This window comes from Struthio camelus, chromosome 2 (assembly GCF_040807025.1).
Source record: "Struthio camelus isolate bStrCam1 chromosome 2, bStrCam1.hap1, whole genome shotgun sequence".
Taxonomy (NCBI): domain Eukaryota; kingdom Metazoa; phylum Chordata; class Aves; order Struthioniformes; family Struthionidae; genus Struthio; species Struthio camelus.
The window spans coordinates 59766487-59794267 of record NC_090943.1 but is presented as its reverse complement, the minus strand read 5'-3'; the positions used below and the strand labels follow the sequence as shown (position 1 = coordinate 59794267).

At 39.8% G+C, this 27781-nt stretch overlaps 1 protein-coding gene across 8 annotated transcripts in view; it reads right to left on the bottom strand.

Annotated features, from left to right (window-relative positions):
* Nucleotides 1-27781, bottom strand: part of HECW1 (HECT, C2 and WW domain containing E3 ubiquitin protein ligase 1) — a 308997-nt gene that overhangs the window by 163299 nt on the left and 117917 nt on the right. For all 8 annotated transcript variants that reach the window (XM_068935996.1, XM_068935991.1, XM_068935998.1 and 5 more), the window contains 2 exons: nucleotides 23534-23858; nucleotides 6799-6906 (listed from right to left, as the gene is read on the bottom strand). In XM_068935996.1, the coding sequence (XP_068792097.1) occupies nucleotides 6799-6906; nucleotides 23534-23822 (397 nt within the window). In that variant the 5' untranslated portion in view covers nucleotides 23823-23858. The remainder of the gene's footprint in view (nucleotides 1-6798; nucleotides 6907-23533; nucleotides 23859-27781) is intronic.

Genomic DNA, 27781 nt, shown 5'->3' with positions numbered 1-27781 from the left:
CAGAGCTCCCACTTCAACCTCAGCTTTGTGCAAACAGAGATTTTATAATTTTAGGTACTGCTATGAAAAGCAGAGATCAGATAGTGTGGGGCCCAGCCAGGTTGTCCCAACATGATGTCACCAAGCACATGTGCTGCCCCACAAGCACACACTTCTCTGTGGAGGAATAAACCAACAGGGCTGATCTCCACAGTACAAACAAAACATGTCCAAGTGTCAAAACAAGTTGTGGAAAGGGAGAGGAAGAGAAAAGAGAAATCTGATTTGCAGAGAAGTGTCACAGTTAAGTACCACAGTGTAATGCCGCAGGAAGCCGAGAAATAGCTGTGCGATGCTTTCAGTGGATTGACCTATGTTTTCATGTATGGTAGGTTGCTGGCTACAATCTTGGCACAAAAAGACTTTTTAAGAAAAATAACAACAGGAAAAGAAGCAATGGCAAAGATTAAAGGGCTGATCAAGAGATCCAAAGCAAAGGGTTCTTGAGGAACTGCAACAGCTCTTAACTGGAAAATGCCTGCATCCAGGCTCACACTGTTTTTCTCTTCCCAGAGCTAAGCCCAGTTTCAAGGTGAACAGTCAGCTTGTATAGGACCATTGGGCTGAGAAAAAAAGAGGAATTTAAAAAGGACTGAGTGTGCACATGGGGAAGACCAAATCAAAGAGGGTCAATAAAATTTGTACATGGGCAAGATGATGAAAAGAGGGAACCTCAAAACTCTATGTCTACCTAAGGACTTGGGAAAAACACTGACAGTACATGTGCCTTCTTGTGCACAGGTCTATTGCTTATCTGTTCTTTCTCTGACACCGTTAACCATTTTGCTAAATAGTTTTTATACTGCTGAAGAAGATATTTCTGTCTTGCTGCAGCTGTTATCATCTGTGAACTCTCGGAAGTTAAATTCATGTAGAATATTCTACTTTGCTCAAAGGCAAGGAAAGATGGACTTGTGATGGCCTTATTATCTCAATTTTCTCTCCTCACACATTCTCTCCTCAGTGCAGATGCATGTGACTTAAGAGAAGCTGGGGTAATGAAAACTGAGACAGGAAATTATTTTGGGGGGTTGGACTTGTCAACAGCCTGCCCAGAAAAAGGAAAAATTTGCAAGAACTCCACCTTCATTAAAGCTTGTTTTGATATGACCCCACCTCATTTATTTGGAAACCTTTGAGACTACAACTTCCTTCAATTATCTGCAAGTAGAATTGGCTTTAATTCAGCTTCCTAAAGCATTGCAAAGCATAGTTTTTCTAGAGGGAGCCCCAGATGAGGCATTGCTGTATATCACTTTTGGGGTCATTTCTGTTTACCTTCCAGAAACATGCACATACATGACATATTGTTCATTTCCTACCAGTCTTCCCAGCAAGTGCATTCTGACTTGTTTAGTTCCGTGATTTCTTTATCGTTATTTCCCTACTAGTTCTCAGGGTCAACAGGAATAAATAACTTATTTCTGCTATTTGCACGGCCTGTCACCTGCCCTTGCTACTGAATTATTGCTATTAAAAATGCAACAGCAACAACAGGAACAAACTTAAACAAAACAACTGGATGTTGAGCTCATAAGCTTCCATGTGTAACTGCTATACAGATGACTGGTTACGTTTGTAAAAGGTTTTCTTACTGTTACATAGGATGATCTACAAAAAGCCTAGCAGACTGAGCAAAGTCCCAAATATCTGGCTACCTTCAATGCAATTTTGAATGGTGTAAAAACTTTTCTTAACCTTTCAGGGAAATGCTAGTTTGATAGTGTGCTTATTAGGAAGATGCTGCATCACACCTCTGTGAAATGGTCTACTGCACTCTCTCTGTACTGCTGCATAAGCCGCAAAACTGTGCCAGAAATTCCAATGAAGCAGAGCATGTTTACTTTCCTGGAAAACCCATTACAGGCTGCTTCTTTCACTGCAGAGCCCTCCAAGCTTTAACATAGACAAAGTACACATCCCTAGTGGCATGTAACCTCTGTTGCCTCCCTCCGTCCTCCCCCAAACTCCAACCATTTCATGTTTACAGTGGATGGTTACTGTTTATCACTGGCTGTCATAAAACCCAAACTGCTAGACTTCTGCAGAAGTGCAAAACTGGCCATAGTGCGACATTGCCTCTGCAGCTGTTAAGGGTTTTTATATGCTGAGCATTATTAATAGGAGATGAGTTCTGCTCTGCCTGCATTCATGCTGCAATTTGGAAGCAATTCCCTCTCTGGCTCACACCAATTACATATCTGTCTGGCAACATTATATTGCAAGTTTGCGATACGCAAATCGGAAAGGCTTATGCCTCTGGGACCCAAAGATATTAATCCTTTTCAAGGTGAATAAATAGAAGCCTATAAAACAAACATGAACTTTAAACGGCCATGGTATCGGAGCATGCTGTAAGGGTATATATAAAGAAATTGTCTTTTTGATTTCTTGAAAAGTAACAGGGCTGCCTAAGTCATCTTAAACTAGACTATCAGCAAATTCAAAAGCAGCACATATTTCAACCAAATACCCCAAAAGGTAGAAACCTGTACCAACAAGAGAAAGCTGTTTTGCACTGCACAAAACCATTTTCTTAACTTACTGTGATTTTAAATATATCTGAAAAAGTAACTATTATTAATGACTCAGACTGGGCAACACCCTGAGAATATTGTGAAAGGATAACATCAGGAAAGCATCCAAAATTGTAGAATTTCAGTTTCATAAAAGTAGAAGCAGTGCAGTTCATATAAAAAATGGTTTCAATTTCTTCCCATACTTTTCTGTGTCTTCCCACTCCTGACACACTTCTATAGATCATTCACAATATTGCTATAGCTTCTTCTGACCATAGTGACAAGATGTGCACTATTTTGGTCCAGGGTGGTCTGCCAGGTCGATGTTTTTTGCCAGTAATTACCAGTAATAACTCTCTTAGCAGACTTCTGCTGTGGTCATCTACCATCATGAGGAAAATAATTGTCCGCAGTTTTTGCCTTTACTTACTCCTATTCCGTGTTCCAGACCTTGGCATGCAAACTAGCACCCACCTACAATGACCAGATGTCAGTTTTCTGTTCTCTATCTAAATGGTGCTTTTCTGTACCATAACTGCAGATTACCTAATGAGAATGTTGTATTTCATTTTCCTGGTAATTTCTAAAACTGATGGAAAGAAAGGATAACTGCATTGGGAAACCTTAAGGATTTTGAACAAAACACTCCAAAGCACATTATGTGCCTTCTATACCTATAGATTCAAAATACAGAAAATGGTAATGACTATGCATTTACTTGATTTCTCTCCTAAAGTTTCTTCTTTTGTATCGATAGGGATTTTACTGTTGCAAATCTGTCAGCCTTTAATATCTGTGATGATTTTTCAAGTTCACTTATATACCTCTTCAACAATAAATTATTCAAAAATGTCATCTAAGCTCTTTACTTCAAGTGGCTGACTGGTAATAGGATAAGGGTAATTTCCTTGCATGTGACACAGAAATACCTGGGGGGGATTCCCAAAGTCAAACTGATGGCAAAAGTATCACTTTTCTATTTCTGAGGTTGGACAGGATGACCTCAGTGGTCCCCATAAGCATATTTTACCTCAGACATTAACACTACCAAAAATGTTTAACGTTTATACATTTCCAGAATAGGCTCCAAAATCTGTCCTCCTGGGGTGCAGTCTTGGGAACTTTACGTTCTCTACGTAAGACTGATTCTTCTTTGGGCCGTATCGTGATTTCCCCTTTATCCTTTCTCCTGCCAGTTGTGATGGGCCAAACACTGCAGTGTGTAACATAACTTCTGAAGCACTATGCGACTGGTACATTTGAGTAATAGTTGGTGAAGAGATACCAAAGCACAGGCGTCTACAAAGAAAAGCAAAAGCAGCAATGAAGGGCTGCTTTTGCAAGTGAGCCACTCCTATTTTATAGAGAATTAATACTATAATCTGTGAGATTCCAATCAATCACAAGGTAGAGAAAGTATAACACAATGCATAGAAAAACAGCACAGATTCCTTGAAAATTAATCTACCTACTATAATCCTTGATCAATAACAAATAAAAAGGCTACCTGGCTATTTATTCTATTTTTTTTAATCTATCCTCGGGCTAGGAAACGCCCGAGCTACAGATTAACAGAAATGGAGAAAACTCCAGCTAGAAGAGTCACTAATGCTTTCTTATCTTTCATATGCTACCCCAAGCCTTCGTTCTTGGCCATTTTTGGAGACAGAGTACTGGGTCAAGTAAACCCGTGACCACTGAACACGCTCTTGTTCTGTTCTCAGATTCTCTCAGCAATCTTTTGAAATAAGGAATGAAGTGCAAAAAGTTCTGTAGTGAATGACAAGAAAAAGAAAACAGATGTCTTAGATGAGTTTGATTGTGATGACTAGTATCTGCCTGATTCCCGTAAGCGCTACTGCATTACGTGCTATGCAAACAGAAAAGGAAGGAAGGTACCATCCGTGTCCAAAAAACAAAAGTGTGAGAAAGGTGGTTTAAAATGTTTCTTTAGATAGAAAACACACGAGGCTGTTGAACATTGCAGCTTTTAACGTAATGTTTAATCAACTGCAAAGCTTATGTAATTTCACATATCACGCTCAACAATGAGCAGGTACTCTCAAATATGCATCTAGATATAATGAATTACATAAACATTTTTCACTGCTTTAACTTCACCACTCAAATAGTCAAGCAACTCTACGGGTATCCATATGCACTGTTATTTACTACTCCTTACTTCTTTTTCCTCTCTTTTAAATCTGGAGAGGGCAATGACTTGTCCTTGATGAGAGTGCCGGAATGCAGTCTCAGGGCTCAGATTCACAATCAGATGATGGCAGCATGACAAATTACCACTCTAACAGGGAGGCTACAACAAAGCAAACGTGGCTGCCCAACAACGATGTAGTATGACTTAGTTTAAAGCATAGTGAGGGACGGTTAAGCTGAGCTGCATTTTCTCACAGTAGAGAAACAGAAGAGTTTGCACACAGTCAGTTAACAACAGCTACCAAGTCTCAGCTAACGGAGGCAACTTATTAAGCTGCCATAACTCACTGTGCAGTTGAGCCCTTAATGAAATGTGGACTACCTAAAGAGGTTTTCTCCAATGGATTTCTCACTCACATTGCCTTCACTTCTTCTGTTGCGGATTGGACAAGAAAGCAACTGGTAACCCAGTTCCACTTCCACCCTTCCTCAGTACACTGAGGTAGTAAGGAGGCCTCTTCAAAACCTGCTTCTGGGATATTACCTTTCCTCTCTCATACTTTTTTTTAACAGATAAAAGAAAGCATCATCACTCTCACAGCTTGGTTACAGCAGCTCAAAAAAGCAGCTGCAAACTAGAGCCTTTGCTTTAAAGGTTAGATCCCACAGTGTTTATCTGCTCCCAAATCAAGATAACTATAATCATAGTTCTTAGTATTAAAAAATTACCCCCAAATGCATGTCTTAAAATACAGGATGAAAAAACAGACATTTCAGCAGCTCCTGTTAATTCTCAATTTAACTTAGCACCAGGAATTACAGAATATTAGCAATAGTTTCATACTGCAAAGTTGTAACTTGTTTCTAGGACTGAATATCTGCAAAACATCCACAGGCAGCAGAATGCATTCCCGCTGATACCAGATGCTTGAGGTCAAAATCAGAGGTAAATCTAATCAAGTATAATTCATATTCTTTCTAATTCCTTTTGGAATTTAGGTTACATTAAAGATTCCCTTCATTGCCTTCAAATTCAGACAATCTGAGAGCAATATCCCTGTCATGCAATTTGTATTTGCTTACACATCACTTCTGAATTTTGCCCAAGCAAGATAAAGGAGACCATTGCAAAACTTCAGTACAAATGAAAATTTGAAATTTTGCACGTTAGACTTCTTTACACTTAACTCCTTCTTAATTATAGCTCTTTCACCACAGATGTTCTGCTATAGACCTCAGTCCACTCTTTTGAATTCACTATTTCTGTTTGCAAAGCAGAGTGCATGTTTACTTTGGTGAAACTGGAGGTCATAAATTCCTCCACACATGGTGACTATTTTAAAAGAGGAAGGATATGAATGGTCACGCTCAGTTTGGACAGGGACGTGGGACAGCCAAGTCTGGAAATGCTGTTAACTTGGTGTACAGTAGGTACATAGGTAGATAGTACTTTGTATAAGAGAATTCAGTATTTGCATATCTTGCTTACTACGGGATGGGAGTCGTGGAAAACAGTTACACTACATTGCTTCGGATTCCCTGGGCAATATATGAAAACAATGAGGAGAAACTCCTTTGAAATCAGTATAGTTACATCAAAGTATATCAACCTGTAGTTACAGCAACCTAGACAATGCTTAGAAATATACCCTTTTGTCTCTGAATCCACCTGAATCCAGAGGAAGCTGGACCCACTATAACATTTTCTTTCCAGTTAAGAGTTAGTATGAATCTTCCTGGAGCAAATTATGTTCCCAAATTCAGTTTTTTTTAACTACTACAATTAAAGTTAATGCAGCTCATTGCTAACAATACAGTCCCAATTATAGTCAATAGCTTATAGGAGCATTTAAAAAAAAAGTAAGTAATTCAATATTCACAAAACGTATGTGCTAGTAGAAACTGTGGTTCACTACTCCATAACACATTTCAGTTACTCCTAATGCATTCAAAGTTTTTGATAATATTCTTGGCCTTTCCTAAAGGACATATAGGGCATGAGCATATCCTAAGAACAACTTCAGCAGTTCAATTCTCTTTCTGCAGTGACTGAACTATGCTGTAGTAGGACTGGAAAAATACTTACGCTCTACAAAGTAAGAGCTGGCATCAATCTTCCAGATAATCTGACCACGGTGAGAGCCATTGACGCCACGGTTCTTGTAGTCCAAGAAGTTTTCAGACAAGACCTCATCTACAAACAAAGAAAACAGTCTCATCAACTGCCTGTTAAGACAACATGCAGAGCAGAAACCCAAGCCAAAAATATGCCTTTGGTTCAACAGAACATTCTATAGCTGCTAGACAGCTTGGCACCACATGTTGAGAAATTAGCTTTTTTTCCACTCATTTCTATTTTAAATAAATACAGCTCTGAAAATTGCAGCTTTTCTTGAATGTCATTAAAAAAGATATAGTTCTGCAAAACTCTCAAAAATTAAAACATCTGGCCTAGCATAGATCAATCCCTATCTAACTAAAAAAAAAAAAAAAATCATCTAGTTAGAAGAGAGAATGATAACAAAAAAAAATCCTCCTTTGCATCAACTCTTCCCTTACAAAAAAAATGGAGAATGGACACATTTAGGCATCTGTACTACACTGACTATTGTCCTAACAGATACGTTTATTTCTTGCAGTACATAGTGAAGGATATTTATGTTGGAAGAAGAATTCCACTAAGTCCCTTCACAGAAAGCACACAAACAGCTCTCAGCCTTTAAAAGCAAACGACTGATGCTGTCAGACTACTAAACTGATTTTGGGAGAAGTCTGTATCAATGAGCAACCTGCAGAAAGCTGCCTAAAGCTTTGAGGTTGAGGGATGAGAAACTTTCTTGCATGCAAATGGCTCTGGGTAAATAAAAGAAGGCCAGATATTGAGTATGAAGAGTGGCCTTCTGATTGTCCACGACTACTTTTTTAGCATGCTTCCAGGTTTCATTTTAGACTGCCCCAACTAGCTCTTTCCAAGACAAATCTGCAAGCCCTTTACAGCACAGATGTGAGAAAACACATCCTTCCTAGCCCCAGGCCAAGGCACTGCTCCCTGACCCTCATTTATTCAACAGTGCAGAAAAATTTGCCATGGCCCTCAGAGACACACTCATTTACTTATGAGCTTACACTGCCTTCTGAGCAAAAACGTACATGTTATCACCATACCATGCCAGTATTTATGGTTTTGAGCATCAATGAATAGAAACTGTGCAGCAAAAATAAAACAGACATTTACCTATTGTTAGAGGGGAGCAGGGCTCATGGGTATTGGCCTGTGACATGCTTAAGTGGTTGTGAACTCACAGGCTGAAGTAATGACCCAGGATGGGCTGTACTGCTTCTCCCTGCCTTGGCCTCATTATTCAAGCTTCATGGGAACGAAATGGATTTCACATCAGTGAACTATCAAAGGATTTTATAAAGTGAAAGGCAGCGTTCTCTGTCTACAGAGATCAGTGAGCGACCTCCTGGATTCTTCCTTTCAGCAATAAAGACAGTTTTATATCTAACGGAGATTTCTTAGATACATTTTAACCAAGTCAAATACAACCAAATACATTTTAACCAAGTCAACCTTGCTGCTGAGAGCCTTGGGTGGGTGCTGAAATTCTGCTCTGAAGACAACGACACTAATTATTGGTCATAGTAAAAGCTAAGAAAAAGTGCAAACCACTAAATGCTAGATTAAAATACATTAACTATAAACACTATGTGAATCATTCACTTCATTATCTCATGGGTCAACGAGGAAACAAAAAGAGACATCATAGAACCAGGGGCACTCTCTGAGGATGCGTTTGCACTGTAGTGCAACCAGAGTAGTGCAGATAGTCCAGAACTAGCTCTGAACAAGCTGCTTTGGACATGCAGAACAGCACATGGTAGTGCAGAGATATGAAATAAGTTCCCAGAGCTAACACGGCTAAAGGCCTCCAGTTCCAGAGCTCACAACGCTGCCACTGATGGCGTGTCTCTCACCATACTCCATGGCATGTTATGGGCCTATTTGGAGCCAAAATGACCACCAGATACAAGATAAATAAGCAAAAAGGAATAAATATATAACCTATATCTATATCAATAGTCAGGTCTATCTGCCACTGAAAGTGTGCCAAATTGGCAGTTCCACTGCAGAAGCCTCTTGCAGTTTTTGGGAATAATTCCCTTTGACTGCAAGGGTACCTGCATATTCCCCTCCCAAAAGAAGGCACAGGTAGGTATGACAGGCTACAGGCCTCAGGCAATTTTGAAACTGTCACACAAAACTAAGCATGGCACTTTCCACCGTTCCGTGACTTACTGTTGAGCTTAAATGGATTTTCAAGGTGGAAATTTGGTTATCAAAAGAACAGAGCAGTTAATTCAATCCACCTAATTCGATGGAGTGCCAAGCGCCTCTAAGTCCCAGTCAGAGTGCGCTCAGGATTTCATCAGAGTAGGTACAAAGAACAGATATTTTTTCCAGTAGAAGTAAAGAAATGAGAAAGAATAAAGGCATGTGAGGTTTTGAATAGATTTATATACCATGCCTATAAACACGGAAAAAACAAATAGGACAAGCTAATATGCTGATGGATTAAGTTACTGCAAAATCCAAGCAAATATCTACACTGTAAGTCAGCAAGAGTTAATCTCACTCTTGGGGGGGGCGGGTGCTAAATAGTATACAAAGGACAAGGGCAAGAAAATCAAAGAGCAATACATTATTAAAAATACATATATAAGGTTAAACTGAGATTAGACTTCCAAATGGAAGGACATTAAACTTTCACTGAAAGAAAAAAGTAGCAGGCGAATACCAATGTTATTCCTTTGGTTTTCCATAGTTGTGCTCTCAGCTAAGTGGGCTACCAACACTAAACTCTGGTGCCACTCTCTTGAGAGATTTACAAAGAAAATCTTTTTAAAGAGGTCATTAATGATTGCAATGGATAATTATAAATGGCAATGCTATCTACAATACATTTTCCCTTGGCTGACTTGCTAATTGTCAGTAATTATTTCACTAGCTGCATTTTATCCTCTTTATAGTGGTGGAAATTTTTCAGCACATTTACATGTTGTATTTCTATAATAACCGTTCAACAGTAAAATCTTTCGGTACGATTTCTGTTCTTCATCTCTATTTTACAGATGGCTTTGTTTGCTTTTAAATGTAAAATTATATATTAAAAAGGCGAGAAAAGTATACATCTTTCCTTAGAGCTTTGGCTTACTAATAACTACTTCAGTAAAGCACCATCATGGATACAGACTATCCAAACTATTTCTACACCATTCTATGGAAGCAAAAACACTTTTATGTGCATGATTAGATTTAAGCTTGTGAATTGTCCCTTTCGCTTTGGCAGGGAAAACACTTTATACTAAAAGATGAGTGTATATTAAGATGTTGTGCTGAGTTGGAGCCTGGGAACCCTGACTGGCCCCCTCACCCTAACAGGGCCCAGAGAGCGTTCGCAGCTTAGATGCGCTGCTCTCCAGTTTCATCATTCATTGCATTTATTTGTCATGTTTAGCCTCCATAAACTGCTGGAGATGCTCTGATTTCTGCCATGCTATGAAGGGTAATTACTGTTTCTCAAGATACATTGTTTATAAAATATTGTGCTGGCTTGAAGAGGCTTAGCTGAGCTAAGCTGGGTGGCTTTGTTTAAGAAACAGCAGACATTTGAGGCCACAGTTTAGTGAGACTTAGGATCCCAGAATCAGATGAAAAATGATGTGTTCACACGTATTATCTGTTCAGGCCAGTTGGTACACATACTGGATCAGTTATTGCCTGTCTTCCCATAGCTGGTATAACGGCAGCATGAACTCTGCATCACACAGTCTCTAATTTGGGAGAAATGTGAGCATGTGCACACACCCAAATCAAATCACGCTTTAGTACAGCCTGAGCCAGTAGAGGTGACTGCAGAAAGCCCTTTCCTCCTTTTTGGAGGAAAGGGGCAGGAAGTCTGGAAAAATCAAGCCAAGAAAGGAACTACTCTCCATTTGCATGTTCAGTGTATAAGAACAAAGCAAAGGGAAAAGTAGGTCTGTTTACAGTCATAAACAGACAGGTGAGAATAAGAGAAAGAGAACAAGTTGTTCCCACCAAGTAACATTTGCATGCTGTCTCCTGCTATGGAGAAAAGAAAAAAGGGTGAACAAAAAGGACAGTACCAAAGCAAAAGGTCAGGTCACAAAGCATGTTTTTGACCGGGAAAGGATGGACACATACAGACTCACACTTATTCATATACACACAGTTTACAAAGTTTACAGTTTACGCACACTCATGGCGTACAGGCTCAGGAAGTAGAAAAGATGCCTTAACATGAACTTAGAATACCCTACAATATGCAGATCATCCCAAGCAGAAGCTGTGGAGCCTTTAAGTATCACCCTCCAATGCTACCCATTTTGTGTACGTTGCAAGAAAAAATTTATTGGGGCTGTTTATTTTAGCGCTTATAAAATGAAGGAACTTGTTGACAGAAGCTTAGATCATCAGAGCAAAAATGAGACAAATTTGTAATTAATACAAGTAAAACACATATACAAATATCATGACTTAGAAAGCAAGTGTGCAGCGCCTTCTCGAAGCCAGAAGCGGGTACTTGTCTTTTGGAAAGCTAGGTACCACCTCTGTCCAAAGAAATACAATTTATTTTTAGTCCATTAGAAGCATGAGATATTGAGGATTTTAAGGCCAGGCACATTTTAGCTCTAGAAAAACGCATGTAGGTCTGAAAGGGAAACCTTCCTTTTTCAGTTTTTTAAAGGATATATTTTTGGAAGGTGAAAGATAAGAAAGAAATATTTCCTGGCAAGGAAAAAAGTAGCAGTAGTTGAAACCATGAAGGCGGCTGGAATCTATGAACACGTCCTATCGACCTGCTTTAGTTGGCAGGTGATGGAATTCTAGGCATGCTCTTTCCTGAACAGGGACATTATATACGTAGGACATCAAAAAAGAAAATTGCACAGGTACATCACCTCTTCCCATGCGAAATATAAAGCTGTTTAGCATGCTATATTTATAGACCAACACTCCTGCCACACATAAGCGAAGAGATGACATGGTACATTTAAGAGACAGAGGATATATGCAAGGCAGAGCAAATGTTACCTCGTATTTCTACTAAGAACTCCTATAATAAAGGAACTAACCTTAAAAAAAAAAAAGTTGCATATTAATTCCCCAAGGTAAATGGTGAAATGCTTTGCCTCACCTGCATACAAAATGAAGAACAGCTAAGGCTGCTCCCTGTCATACACTTCAACCAGCAGCTAATGGCTTTTGACGTTTTTCCAAAGAAGCATTGTAATGCATCTCCCTCCTCTTATTTTTGAAGTGAGATTAACCTTTAAACTAGCTCTTGGGGTAGCTGGCAACCCCCACTGCTGTTCCTGGAGAGTATGAGTTTTGGCCTACTTCACTGAAGGGGAACACTGCAATAACCGTCAGAGCCGAGGCCTCATTCCCCCAGACGGAAAACAGTGGAGCTAAGGTAGAAGGCTGAGAAGGCTGCCAAACGGAGGAGTGGTTGGGATGTGCTGTCCTTTGAACATCAACTGGTTCTGGTGGCAAACACAGTGGTCATCCTGGTAGCCGAGACATCAAGGAGATGATGCAGGTTATTCTCCAACCCCCTGTTCCTCTGCAAGGCAGATGGGCAGTTCTGGTGGACGAGAAGGAAGAGGCCGCACACCCACGGAGCTGGGCCGGGGCAGAGGCCGAGGCAGCCAGACTACCCGCGCCTCACAGGGCCTAGGCCAGAGAGAGGAGGCAATGGCGAGTGAGCAAGGCGCTGGGCGCACAGGTATCTGAGAAGAAGCTACATAGACCAAGGCATGCTAGAAGCAAATTTTTTGTAAGTGGTTTGAGACCAGCAGAGATTTTGACAGACAGCTCGTCCTCACCAGAGACCTACAGCACAGCCTGCCTTTTACTACTAAAAATACTCTGCACTATCACTTCCATGCTGAGAGATCCCAACATACTTCACAAGCACTATATATAGAGAGATAAAGAACCATCACTACATCAAAAAAGATATCTTTCAGACGAAAGACAGTAACCAACTGACGAAAAGCATGCTGATCTTCAGAGGAATTAGGAAAAACATTGATAAAGGCCACCCATCAAAAAGATCTGCAAAAAAAAAATATAATGGAGCTTGAAGTGCTGTCAGCAGACGACACTAAACAGACAAACCCTCAGCATTTGAAAGCTTGCCTGAAAACTTCTCAGAGGAATAAACAGATAGTCAACATTGCTTTCTGAGGATTCATGTAACGCAAATTACAAATAGCAGAATGACCCTTTTGGTCAGTTTGGCTTTAGCTAAGAGGGGGAAATGAAAAAACACTTCCCCCACTTTCCAGACAGTATCTTGCTGATAAATATAATCAGCTCATCTTTCCACATTTTCAAGGAATAATAAAGTAACTACAGAACTTAGAATAACATGGGCTATATTGAAAGAAACAAATAATTAACATGAGACACGAACAGAATGTCAGACAGGTTCCTGAACTTGGTACACTATTCCAGCCTCTCATCCATCATCAACTTGATATAGGGCCATGTATTACAACACTTGCTTTCTATAAACTTAATGTAATTATTGCATAACAATAGAATCTATACCTTATGTCTTGATCCCTTATGAGTAAGGAATGCTGTACTGCTGAAATTACAGAAGGATTTATAGTCTTTAGTTGAACAAATTTACTTTAGCTTGAAATTTAAAAGTCCTTTTGGTCAATTTGTATGTCTGTACTATAATGACATATGAATATAATTAGCAGAATGCTTTTAAAAATCACTTGCTGTACAAATTGGCCTAGCTCCGGTTGATCTGTTTTGCAATTTACATGGTAAGCTGTGGGAAAGGGACACTGCAAAGCATGGAACATCAATAAAATAAAATTACTTTTTGCAAGATAATACAAATGTACGCCATGGATAAGCTTTCTATTTCTGATATTTCTTCTCTTTGTGCCCAATTCAGCATTCAAAGGAGAACATAAAAGGATGATAACAGCTTCTACAATTCACAAGTGCAGAATGGTAGCAAGCTATATCATGTTATGCCAGTGTTTTAGTCAGTGGTTCCTTTCTGCAACCCATTAACTTTGCAAAACCTAATCCTTAGAAACCGCGCTACCACAGAGTTGTATAATAAAAGCGGTCAGCATTCTGTACTAGACGAGCTACTAGTGAGAAATATATACAGAAGAATGATACCAATTCCTTGTTTACAAAGATGCAACAGTAGAAATCTATAAATAATGACTATCATTATAGGAGTCAATAGGGATGTTTCCACTGGTTTTGATGAACTATGGATCCAGCTCTAATGTGAATTGAAACTTCACTATGTTAATTCCTTTGCCAATTTTTGCTGCCTTTTTATGTAAGGCATGAATGCAACATTGCTTTGGTAGGTACAAAGCTTGCTCAAAACTCATCCAGAAGGAATTGCGCCATTTGTTTCAAACTACACGTTGTTTTATGGTATCCCAAATCACAGCATCTCTGGTGAAAGTGTATTATAGTCATTGTAAGTCACAAAAGGATAACAAATGCACTGCAATTTACAGTAAGCATCCATCCTCCCAAAGTTTCTTACAGAGAAAAGTTGTGGACAACAGGGGTCTAATTTTCCGAAGGTGTTGAAAGCTCAGTCCCTGATTTAAGAGCTACTTATGTACTTTAAGTACATGAACAGTTCCATTTCAATCCCTCAAAAATTACCCCCCTACCCAGTTAAAGAAGAGTAAGTTGGGAGGGATAGAACGTGAACAATGAGTGGAAAAGAGCCACAATAAAAAGACATGGCAAGAGCAAGACCAGAGGCAAGTTAAAGTAGGGAGATGAAGGAACATAAACTGTAATAAAGTGCAGAAAATGGAGTTGACAAGATTGCAACAATTGTCTGTCACCAAGGACAGAAGGCACTGTCCTAAAGAAAGCCACACCAGGTATATGTAAAGACAGGCATGATAAGTTTAAAATCTGAACCATCTGATCTGAGGTAGACAGAATTGCTCATAAAACCCGAGGGACACCTGCTGCCCACTCCCCATATCAAGGAGTTGCAACTTTCAGCAAACCACAATTCCTTTTGAGCACCTCCAGAACCATATGTGACATCATCCTTTGCTTCTACAACTTCAGTGGCCTTCAAATTACTGCTGACAGAGATCATTCTGATCTTCCATGACACTAATACCAAAAGAGAAAAGGAACAGAAGACTGCCAAGTGTCAACTCTCTATTAAATCTTTGGAGGGATATGCCTATGGGTTTTCAGAAGGCTCTGAATGAACTATGGGTCCAGCTATTCCTCACTGTCCTGCCCTCTCCTGCTGAGAGTCTGACCTCTGTCACTTGAGGCACTTTGCTCTCCTTCTCTGCCACAGTGGAACCTGCAGCAAGAAACAGAGCTGATGGCAATGGGCCCTCCTTTCAATGGTATTCCTGTGGTATTTGTGAGCCTGACTTCAGCACGATCCACCAATCTTTCAGTAACCCACAAACAATCTGCTGAAAAGAGGGAGAGAGTGAGGAAGGCAAAGAGCTGAGCTGGGGCTCAGCAATACCAGTTTTGGTGGCCTGAAAGGCCTACAGCAGGCTTCAGGCTGCAGTAGTACTGGTGCCTAATCATGCTGGTGTGACTTGGCTCTGCATACCCTCAGAAGTGTAGTACTCCCACGGTATCCAAAGAGCACTCATTGCTACTTCAGGTCTGCCTATCCCAGCCATAGATTTCCAGTTTAGAGCCCCCATACTTCCAGACTTGTTCTCATCACTGTAGCAGATGGAACACATCTGGGTTTTTTAGCATAGCAACACCTGTACTCTAGCTATGCATTATACAGACTTCTCTACAATTAACGACATTCAGCTGGCATGCAGAACTGAAGGTGAGAAGAAGGAATCTAAACAAAGATGACAACTGCCTCAGTGCACACTGAAAACAGAAGATATGGAATGTCTGGTGGGGTACAATGTAAAAGATGTTTCTCTCTTTTTTCTTTAATAATGCCTGGTCCAAAATTCTTGCAGTCAGTGGGAGCATTTCCATTGATTACAATGGAATTTCAAAAATAAGGATTAAGAAAAAACAGAGCACTCATCAAATTTGCTAGAGGATATTAAAAGAAGAGATACTGCAAGCACAGGGTAGTATGAAGACATGACATAAAGGGACATAGGAAGATTTGAAATCTAAACAAGAATGACAGTCCAGGGCAACAATAGTCATTAAATAACAAGGAGGAATTAATTTGCAGTACTTGAAAAATGGGCCTGTAGCAATGTTGAAAAGAGGTATGAGCAGATAGCCAATTAGACAGGAGTGTGCAATCTGATACAGCAGCAAAAAAAAAAAAAGTCAGAAGACTCAGATGCGTATGCTGAAGTACCATGGTGTAAAGAATCTCCTAAGAATCTAGAGCGATTTATTTGGAAAACAGTATTCAATTATAAGCTCATTATAAAGTGGAAGATCTTCAGTGAAGAAAAAATGTCTGTAGGGCTAGAGAGATCAACTCATGAGAAAAGATTAAGAAAGCCAAATGCGTATACAGTGATTACAGTAGTTGTGAAAGGCAGCATGAGACTATTTGAATGTTATAAACACTGAGGAGTGAGAAGAATGATTTAGTAAGAGGAAAAGAAAATCATGTCGAACCTTCAAAAAACATGTGGGTAGCTTGACAACCTTCATGGAATGCATTTTCTGTGTTAAGCTTTATCCTGCCAAGTGTTACGGTCATGCCGTCTACTGTTTATACTGTGGACTATCAGCCAACGGTCTCAACTTTTTTGCAGAACTGAAGCCATAACTTGGCTTTTGGATCACCAATATCCCCCATTGACCAAGTTTTTCAGAAATATTTTAATGGGTGATCATTACTGACTTCTTCATCAGTCTGGTCTATAAAGCTATATGGTCCCTTTTTCCACAGTACAGAAGCAATTTATGACAGCATAAAGACCCTGGAGTTCACAGAGAAGGCATGAGGTTGGGGTACTCTTGCATGAGGACCCTTGCATTATTTCCTTCTCTTGACATGCAGCATGACAGTTGAAGTAGAATACCCTTTTCCTCCAGTTCACCTGTAAAGCATTTCACAGTATCATGGCTATTATTTCATGGAGAAACACTAAATGAAAACAGGCACCTTTTGGCACCCAGTAAACATGTTTCTACTCCATACTTAAGCTATAAAAAGAAAAAGAGCTGGCAGCCTACAGGCTTCTTCACCGTGACTTCCCTAAAAGGCCATGAAGCACAACACCACCGCACTACTCCCTTTACAGGAGCTTTTTGGTCCATTGCTACTAACACTGTTAACAATACACAAAGGACAGGCGTGAACCTTGGAAGAGGTTGAAAGAGAAAATGGGTCAGAAGCTTTATGTGTAGGGAATATTCAGAGGCCCTCGCATTTAAGTGTTAACTGTACCTGTAAGGGGTGAAACTGAAGCAAAAGCTGTGCCATTGTCACACTAAGGGTGGGTCTGGAAATGGCCTATCCTGCTTTTATTTGGCTAAAGCAGCCCACCAGACACAGAACTGAGAAATGCAAAAAGAGACCCAGCCTGATAAAGAGAAGCGACTCTCTCGAGATCCAAGAGGTCCCATGGGAACACGAGCCAGATGAGAACAAAGAACTGGAATCGCTGCAGTAATGTATCTGCCAAGATCTGTGATAGCTAATACCTCCTCTGTTCAGCATTTGTGTAAGCTCTCTGTTGTTTTTATGGCAGGTTTGCTCCCCTAACACTTTTTGTTCCTAAAATAAACAGTGCTGTGCTTTGTGAAAGCTGTCTGTCATTGTTTTACAGAGAGAGCAGAATTGCAGGTGTCAAACAAAACTTAATTTGCTGAGGTGATCACAAGCACAGCCTCAAACCTCAGCGTGGAGTAAGAATCAACTACAAAGCCATTTATCAAGGAAGAGACCTAAGACCAGAGTGGGGTTCTCTTCCAAAGATCATAAAAGGATCAGAAAGACAGGTAACTCCAGAACAGAAATTCCAAACATCAGCAAGTTCATCATCCTCTAGGCAAGCACATTATGAAAAGTTGTATTTTACAGATGGTTATATCTGAGGTGGAGAAACCAGTCCAAATGCAGAGAGAGAGAGCCAAAGCCAGGGATGAGAACTCTAACTCAGGCTCGCACTGCTCCTAGCCTTATATGCATAGTGCCATTTCTAACATTTCCTTTCTCTGCTGGCCAAGTGTGAGACATTTTCTGCTTGTATGTAGTAGACATTTGGTAAAATAGCTGTACAAACAAGTTCTGATCCAACTCTTATTGCAGGAAAAATATGTGCATCTTTCCATTTGCTTCAATAGGCAATACAATAAAATTGGGCCCTCTAAGCCAAAAATCAATATGAAAAATATTTAAATGTTTATTAATCAAAGGCTTTTAAAAATGAGATTTGTCAGATTATGTCAAGAATTGCCTTTTTGGCAAAAAACTAAAATCAAAGGGTAGAACACAAAAACATACTGTTTTAAACCTAAAACTTAGTCACTAAGATATTCTTTCTTATACAAATTTGAGAAGAAACACTCCATCAAAAACAAATATAGACAGGAAATTAGACCCTAAAGGATTTGTGTATGGAGAAAATTATTAACTAGCCTTTAATAATGTTCTGCTTTTCCCATAAGGAAATGCTACAAGAAAAAAGGCCTATTGTATACTGGTAAGAAGAGCATAATGTTAGCACTGATGAATTCCTAGCATCAGCGTGCACAGACACGTGACTAAAAGATTCTTTCAAAGTCTGGTTTAAGCATTTTTCATTAGCTACTCTACATCAGATATGGAGATGATGACAGTAGTGAAATCTAGTAGCAACTAAAACGCTACTGCAGTAATTATAAGATAGCTCTTTATCTACAGGCAGCTGCCAGCAGTCCCTATTAATTTATCTAAGAGGCGTCATACTGTAGCAAATAGTAATAGTAAATGAGATATCAGAGGAAGAGAAAATTCTGAGATAACTGCAGATATTCCATCTGTCATGTACCATCTACTAAACAACAGTTCTATTAAAATACAAATAGGCTATCATTATTCATAACGTTGTTTTTGGTTTCAACTTTTTTTTAATGTGCATTTTCTTGACACGTTTCTTCTATGCAAAGAATACTTAAGTTCCAGAGATTTTTAAATAGCAACAGAGCTGTGTAATCACGTTAGAATTTCTCAGTGAACTCTTTTTGGGTGTATACCTGTGTTTTTGACTGTGGACATATTTCTGAAAGAAGGCTGATACTCATAATGCTATAGTTTTCTTGAGGGAAGGCAACAACTCATCTCAGGTAAGTTGTTAAATAATTTAGATATTTTCACTGCTAGCTTAGAGCTGATACACAGTATATACTACTAGGGAAAGTTAGAACCTCTCGAGTTCCAGCTGAGCAGCAACAGAATGCAATTCCTATTCTGGAAGGCATAATATGTCTTAAAAACATACAGGGCTTCTTCCCATATCCATGCTTTTTGTTGTCTTACCACTGACAATCTTAAAACACACTGAAGCAACAGAGCCTGAGTTTCAACAGTCTACATTTATTATTTGCCCTTCAATTAAGGAGCTTTTCTATGGCCCTTCAATAAAATCAGGCAGCTTTGTACACATATCTTCATGCGGCTACTGGGTGGACATACTTAATACTATTTTTTAGCATGAGATACATGGCCACCGCTCTTTGGCACTGCTTTACATGAGCTCGTCTGACTGCCTAGTCCATTTGCTGAGTCCATGAGCAAGTTTACTCTGATACCAGTTCTAAATCCAGCTTTAACCACCTTCTGCAAATGACTCTTTCGTGACTGGCCATCCTTATGAAACTCAGAACAGATTGAAGTTGAAGGGGAGGAAAATAGCAGATACCTACATTTTGATAAAAGCAACCGTGGCACTCCTATTCATCGGCCTTGCTTCAGTGAAGAGTAAGCTGAGAGCATTTCCAAACATGGAGGACTCCTTTAATCCTCCTTCACGCTGCTTTAACCTTTGAATAGCATCCCCAAATGGCTTACACCTTCTGTTTCTAAATATCTATGATCTACCCCAGTTTTGCTCCTCTTCTTCTAGAAACCTTTTATATTAGATATATTTCCCCAGATTTGGAACACCCTTATTTTGAAGACTGCAGTTTATTAGGTGTCATCAACATTTTAGTGATGGCAGTAGCGGTGAGAGCAGATTTTAGTTTTACACATTTCAAAGCCAGCACTCTTGTGAGATTATTTGGAGATATTTCCTAGAATACTATAATGGCAATGATTAAACTCCTCTCAGGTGGGAACTGTCTTTTGTTCTGCTTTCGTATAGTCCTGTCCTGGGACTACCAGGAGTTCCCATAAGACAAATAACAAAAAAAAAAAATAATGCTCCTGTACTGAGTTTTATAGAAAATCAAAGGCACACTGCCTGATCCCCCAAGGACACAAATAATTTCTCAGTGTTCTCATGACTCACCACATCAAAATAGTGGTACATTTAAGCCTTTCGGCTCAAATTTCACAAACCCAAACAATCATAAAAAAGGATCTGGCTGTAGCCCTGGCTTCCCAGACAAACACTAGAACGACCAGCAGCAATGAAACAGTTAACAGTGCTGCCATGTAAGTGGTAACAATAGGCTTCAACACTAATCCCCTATTGAGCAGACTGGGAAAAGCTCATACTTTCTTTGGTTCTCTTGTTCCAGTCTGGCTGGCTGCTAATTCAAAACATAGACATATATCAGTTTACATTGTGAAGGTCATATCCACAAGGCCAGGGACATTTCCTCCTTAAACAGGAGCATGGACTCAGGAAATCTGTACAAATGCAAGGAGAAATCTAACCCATTCGAATGTCTGGCTCTTCCACTCTTATAGATTTATTTTGTCATAAATGTTAAAGATTTTACAACTTTTTTACTATTGAGTATTTAATAGGTGCTGAAACTGCTGCTGAAGAAAAAAAACTCGTGTAATTACATAGTTGTAACTTACTAATACTACAAACTTACTCACAATGCAAAGGCCTTATCTGTGACACAAATATGGTCTTTACCATTCCAGGCTTCACAGTTAGAGATTCAGAATATATTCCTAGCATTGTTATGTTTTCAAGACATATAGGATGCATCTACATTAGTGTTTTATTGCAGGTCAGGAGGATGACTTTTGGAACGAATCTTCCAACGGTCCCCACTTTAGTTCACCTGGTGTGGTGATCTTGAGGCACAACAGCTATTAAAGGGAATTCAGTCTGCCAGACTGAAACTGCTCTAAAGTAAAACTCCCTGAAATGCATACAGCAGCGATGTCCGGTTCTCAACATCAACTGCTTGCTGCCACAGATCCGCTCCTATTGGTTCCTCCCTACTTCATCAAACAGGTATAGTCATAGCGCCAGTCACCTGCTTAGACACGGTCTTTTCCACGTCAAACCAATACCAATAATGCTATATCAAGTGATATTCATAGTCTCTCTCACATTCTTTAATGGAGCCAGAACACCAACACTCACCTTATGTTAGCAGTGAGGAGAGGAGGGGGGGAAAGGGAAGAGAATAAGGAAGGAGGCAGTGCTACCTTCTATTTCAAAAAATGGCTATTTCCTCAGATATTTAGATCAGGAATTAGAGAGGCTGGAGACAAAACATTAGCTGCAAAGACATTCAGGGTCAACTGTTGGTTTCTTGGGGACTGCACAAACTACTCATTTTTCATTTGGCAGAAGCGTTCCTTGGAATGAGCCATGCACTGCTTCCATTAACATCAGGCATTCAGCCAACAGGGGCAAGGATCCACTTCACAAATTGTACTTCTAATATTTATTGGGGTTTCTTCAGCAGCATCCTGTTTGACAGGGTAAGTTAAGGAGTAGCAGCAGAGTAGAACTTTCTTTCCCAGTGAATCCCCTACGCATCCAGGTAATTTACCAAAAAAAAAAAAGTATTGATGTGTCTTCATAGCCCTTGATAAAACGTCTGAGCTATGAAACCTGGTAAAATAACTTCATTCACACTGAGAATGAACCAATAACAGTTCTGTGGACTTTGATTCTGTTAACTCCAATTCAACAAAAGACTTGCTGTGTCTCTTTCTGCTGGAACAATATAGTCTTTTATGAGTCGTCCGTACTCCTGCAGAATAGGCTTAGAGTATGCTCTAGTGCCTAGTACTGGGAGCTGCTGAGTCTTCTCATCTATTCCAGTAAAATATTCAAATTTAAGTTTAACTATAAGCACAAGCAATTCTGTTGAAGCCAACACACCCAAATGCTTTCAGTGCATCTGTTTTGAATCCCGCCTCTGTTTTTTTCTAGCTTTTAAATTTCAGGATCCTGTTTCTATTTATTTTCAAAGAGCAACGTTTTATGAGGGTACTCATGGGAATTAGTTCCAAAGCCTAGTTTCCTGTTCTCTCCACTCCTTTCCCTCATGCCTTAAGTAACCCATCCTCATGTTCCCCTTCTCCAAGTCTCTTCAGTACCTTGAACTCCCTCTCTCATGTCTCTCTGCCATCATACCACCAGGGTTTCTCTACATTCCCAGACCTCCCATCTAGTTCCTTCTCGCTCTCCCTACACTACCACTTTTCACACTACCACTTCTGCTCCCTTCTGCATCCCCAGCATCCTCAGCACATCATTCCAGATGATGCCGACCCTTCTGATTGTATTCACTGAAGCACTTAAACATGAACTTAAGCAACATCTTAGCTCCCTACGATGCCCCTTATGATGGCCCCACAGTATCCTAGTTCCCTTCCATGTCCCCCAAGCCCAAGTCGCAACACATATGCTGTATCTGTTTTTCTTTGGCTTTCTATCCGGGCAAGATGCAATATTTTTATTGGCACTAGACTACCTATTTAGTGCTAGATACACTTAATCAAACAGATACGGGCAGCATTTTACCACCATTTCTCTTTGTGTGGGCACCAACTGGAGTCTCTTCTTTATCCAGCCACTGATTTTCAGGAAAATTTTAGAACTTCACATCTTTGAGACCTCTAATCTGCACAGAAACATGGCTGAAACTGATTCAACACATTCAAAACTTACCAGAGTGCAAAGAAGTAACAAACTTCGGTACAGGCCATAGGACTAAATTCTTCCATAGGAACTAAGCCAGGTTAAAAAGCACTTATTTTATACTGAAGTTAAACAACTAGGTAAAAGCCCATTTAAACCATTTCTCATTACTCTTTTGCGAGGCTGACTTTACATGGATGGAGATACTAAAAACATGGTGATACATTTGCCTGAATACAGCTTCCAGTACACACACACAACACCCTCTGGGACACCACTCCAGCCTGCTTCACTCCATAGTTATTACTGTTCATAACAAAATATCCTTTGACTATACAGGAAAAGGCATTCTGTTTCATTGCCTTTTTTTTTTTTTTAAATGATTCATACTCTTGACTCAAAACCTCTCTCATCTGTCACAGATTACTCGAGGACTTACAAGAGGAGACCCTGACAAAATGCTTTCTTTATACAGGGTATTTTTTCAAAATCCAGATCAAAACAGCTTGAAATTTCAGGAAACTCAATAGGGAGGTTTCTCATATCTCTACTGGAAAAAAGCCAGGGCCAGGACTACTACAGCATCTAGCTGTAGCAAGAGCAGAAGAAACCTTGTAATACACATAAGCTCACTCAAAACGATTACGCCCAGTGGCGATGTATTAGATGTATTAGCCAATATCACTGTAATGCTTACAATCAAACTTAAGAGTAGCAAGAAACCCAAAGGTGAAGGAGCAAGGAGAACTCACCTATGAGATACATGCCAATCCAATCCCCTGCATCCACTTCCTCCTTTATATCCCAGTATATCACTAGGTCTTGTGAATGCCCGATGGAATAATAGGAACTGCTGACCATCAGGGTAGATCGGCTGTCTGAAGTGACGAGGTCTGTGTCACTGGTAGACCTAGGAATGGTGACCGCGTCATGGGAATTGTTCCTGATGTCCATGTTATGGAACTGGTCAGGGTTATAGCTATATCTGAGAGGCTCTTTGCACCGGCGCCGATTTTGAGAGTTCCTAGATGGAGACGCCATGGCTGCCAGGCCCAGGAACCTGTTCTGGTATAGATTCTGTGAAGAAAAAAGGTGGACAGTGTTTATAATATGTTTAATATTTCAATGATATCAAAGCTTTGTCTAGGAAAAGTACTACATGAGAAGGAGCAAGTAACAAAAGAATAGGTCTTTTCCCACTGGGACTGCAAAAAAAGGTACAAAAAGATGTAGCAGGAAACAGATACTACTAACCCAACTTTACTCCTTAACTCCCACTATGAAAACAAGTGTAAAAGCAAGGCTTATCAGCTTTTGCTGCAATTGGCACTGCGTTAGAAAATTAATAGTAGCTGGCTTTCTCCATATTGATATACACATCTAGACTCGAACATCATGGCTAGCAATATGCTAGAGAGCCATCCTCTTTTTAATATTAGGAGATTTTCTTTCCACTTTTGACATCTTAAACTAAGTCTTCTTCCTAGTGCTTCTAGTTACATTTGCAGAGGAATCTTTTTTAATCCACATTCCCCACTGAGAACTTATTCCATTTTGTGAGACTGGACAACAATGACAAAGCTTTGCCTCCCAGCTTGAGATCTGAAGAGTTACAGCCATGAAAAGGGAGTTATCCCTGATACCAAAGTAGAGATGTCTTCACTGAAGCGTAAACACAAATTAAGTGTTGCAGTGTCACTCATACAGCTGATAGCTCCTGATACTGTTGCTCTTCTCAGCTTTTCTCAGAAGATTATGACAGAAGATATATATCCTCTGCAGCAGGAATTTGGAAACGTACTGGACAATTAAGGGGAATCAACGGCTACTGCAGAGTAGACATCATGTTAGTAGCTGAAAAATGATTTAAACGCCATCTTACCCTCCTTCCTCAAGGCAAGCTGAGTGACTTGCACTAAAAGTGCCATGGTGCAAGAGTTAAGTTCTATGAGCTGGCGGATGGATAATGCTTAAGTTATGACTTGGCTTAATTCTGATGCGAAGACATGCGCTAATACTGATTGAAATACTGGTTGTTGCTTACTTCTGTGCTGTCTGTTTCGTCATTTCCCTTCCCTGCTTTCCCTCTTTTCTCCCTGCAGCTCTGCTATTTCAATCACTCAGCTCTTCATTATTCATTAGCCTTCCATTTTCCATCTGTTGCCAACCATACCATCAAGTCCATCACAAAAAAACACAGACAGTTTTCCATTATGCTATGAAATGCTTGCCACATGATCATAAGTCAAATCATCCTTTTGAACTCAAACAAATTAAGTGGAAGGAAAAGTCATAGCTTCTTTGCCAACCAAGCTGTTATTTAACCCTAGTATCTATTAAGGCCATAGTAGTACAGAGGACAATAAGCCCCAAAAAATAAAATGTTTTGATTTTTATTAAATAACACATGTTTCCACAGAATAATTAAGAGATCTATTATTAGTTATGTCTCAAGATTCCTTTGCACAAGAAGCTGTACAAACTGAGCAAAAAATCCATCTGGAATGTTTGTACACCTAAAATATGCTGTCACTTTACAGACACTGCCCTACAACGCTTACAATCCAACGACCCAAATCCTCACTTACTTACTGCATTAAACATGTTTTATAGCAAAAATAGCTCCAGTAGGGATGCCACACCTTAGAGTAAGTGCTGGCAAGACTGAAATGAACAAGGCAAAAGACTACACTGGAAAAAAAAAAAAAAAAGGAATAGAAAAACAAAGGAATTGTGGTGGGGGAAATGAAATACATGGTGTTGCTCACATAGGATAGTATTTGCTATGCATTTATTCATGCCTTTGCTTTTTTTTTAATTAATATTCGCATGTATTCACTCTCCTCTGAAACAGGAAAGAGCTCACTTCATAGTATTAAAAAAACAGCACTCCCTGTCAGAAGAATATCTCCTTCATGCAGAAAAAACACAATTCTATAGATTCTATTCGATTGTGAATGTATGAAGAGAAAATATATCAGTTTTGTATAAAAAGGCATCAATTCTTGAATGCTGTGAACATATTTTAAACTAGGAAGCACTTATATGAATGCATAATTGCTGAGTTCCAGTCAGTAATTTAAATCTGATCGACGTTTCTGTCACTTAGTGCACAAGACATGTGCTGTCACATTGACAGCGCCTGAGACAACTACTGTTGGCTTTATAATGGTGAGATATCAATACAAAGAACTCCAAGCTCACTCTTCTGGATTAGTCTGTATTATTAACACGGTTTCCTTAGCTCATAGTACACTACCCAACAGCTACTTCAGTTCAAAGGCAGATATTCTACTTCTAGTGACAAATTACTCTAGGGAATAGTGGTTCTGCAGACACTTACATTTTTGAATGTTAATGGGTGTAGAGTATTAATTAACTGCACACTTTCAAATTAAATCAGACTTAACAAACATTTAATTTTTTCAGCTTCAGCATGGTTTTAATGAGTTTCTAACGAAAACACTAAATTCATCTCTCAATTCTAATTCTGTAAGTTCCAATCTCCTGCCTGTTGATGTCAATGGAACAAACAGCAGTATCTGAAAGTAACCCTTAAGGCTACCTTCTCCAGAAATCTGAGTCTCCCGTATTTCTAGTATTGGTTCTACAAATACATGTTAACTTGGAAAAAGTCCCAAACTGAAAAGCAAAACAAAACAAAACAACCCTCCCCCCCAACACAAACAAATGAGACAATGTGTTCACCCACAATTATCTGGGTTAAGTAATGCATCAGAATACAAGCACAGCTGTGTGAATAAGCAGAAGAAAGGTTAGGAAAAATAGTTACTTCACATGTGATTACCATTTTTGCATCTTTTTAATACAATTTTCTGTCAGTATCTGTGTCTGCAAAATATGCATGCAACCCCTAAATCCTGGTGATAGGATCTTGACCATAGTGAGATGTCGTATAAAAATTATGAAGGCATCCTCTCCATGCCTTGTAGAAGCATTCTGATCCTACCATAAATAGCTAGTATAACAAGAATTAACCTTCTTTAGGGATTTGAAATTCATGTTTATTCCTCTGTTCCTTTGCATAGGTGTACTTTCCCACCCACTGCTCTGAGCACCTGTATGACCACTGGCAGTGAGGAGAGCCTTTGCAGATCACTGTTTCATTGCATGCAAGAGGAATGGAAATGCGGGTTTCTCCTCACAGCTAGGAACCTTATAGAAGGCAACATTTTTCTCACAGGTACTGAAGATGTTGTCCTAAAAGGGCCCCTGCTTTGCCACATTTAGGTCCATCATGCATATGATGCACCCAAGATGTGAATTCAAGCTTGTCTTAAGTTGTGGGTGCCAATATCATCTTGGTGACGGAGCCTGACTGTTTCCTATGTCTGATTTTAACTATGTCAGGAGCTATGACATGACAGGGACCTACAATATTTCAGCTATATCAGCGCTGTCAAGTTACTTGAGTGATAAGTAACTGAAGAAACAGATGTAAAGGTCCTTCCCTTGACACTCCTCATTTGGTATCCAGTTGCAGTTACACTCCCTGTGTTTGCAGGCAATTAGAAGTCTCTCTCCACTAGGCTGTTATGTTCATTAGCCCCCCTGCAAGAGAGTTGTGTACAATACAGAGCTCTTGCCCCACCACCTCTACATCTGCTTACAGAACTGGCTGCCTGCAGGAAGTATAGTCGGGGTGAGAAAGGGCAGAGCAGGGCTTGCCAAAAGCTCTGCTCTACTCTCAGTCTCCAACGAGGGCCAATGCCTAAGAAGCAGATAGCTGGCCTCCACACAACTGAAACCAGAATAAAGAAAAGTTTCTGTCAGCATAAGTTTCAACGATATCTGAAGCAATGCCAGGCAGCCCAGGTCAACCGCTCTACGCTGTTACCACCGCTGTTCAAGCACGTTTACTGAAACCAACGTAGGCAACGGTTACCACTCTAAAAGTCGAGCTAAGTCTTGCCTGGAAACGGAAAGCTGAGGAAAACTGTTTCCAAAGATAGCTCTTCCACAGCTGTTGTCAAACACTT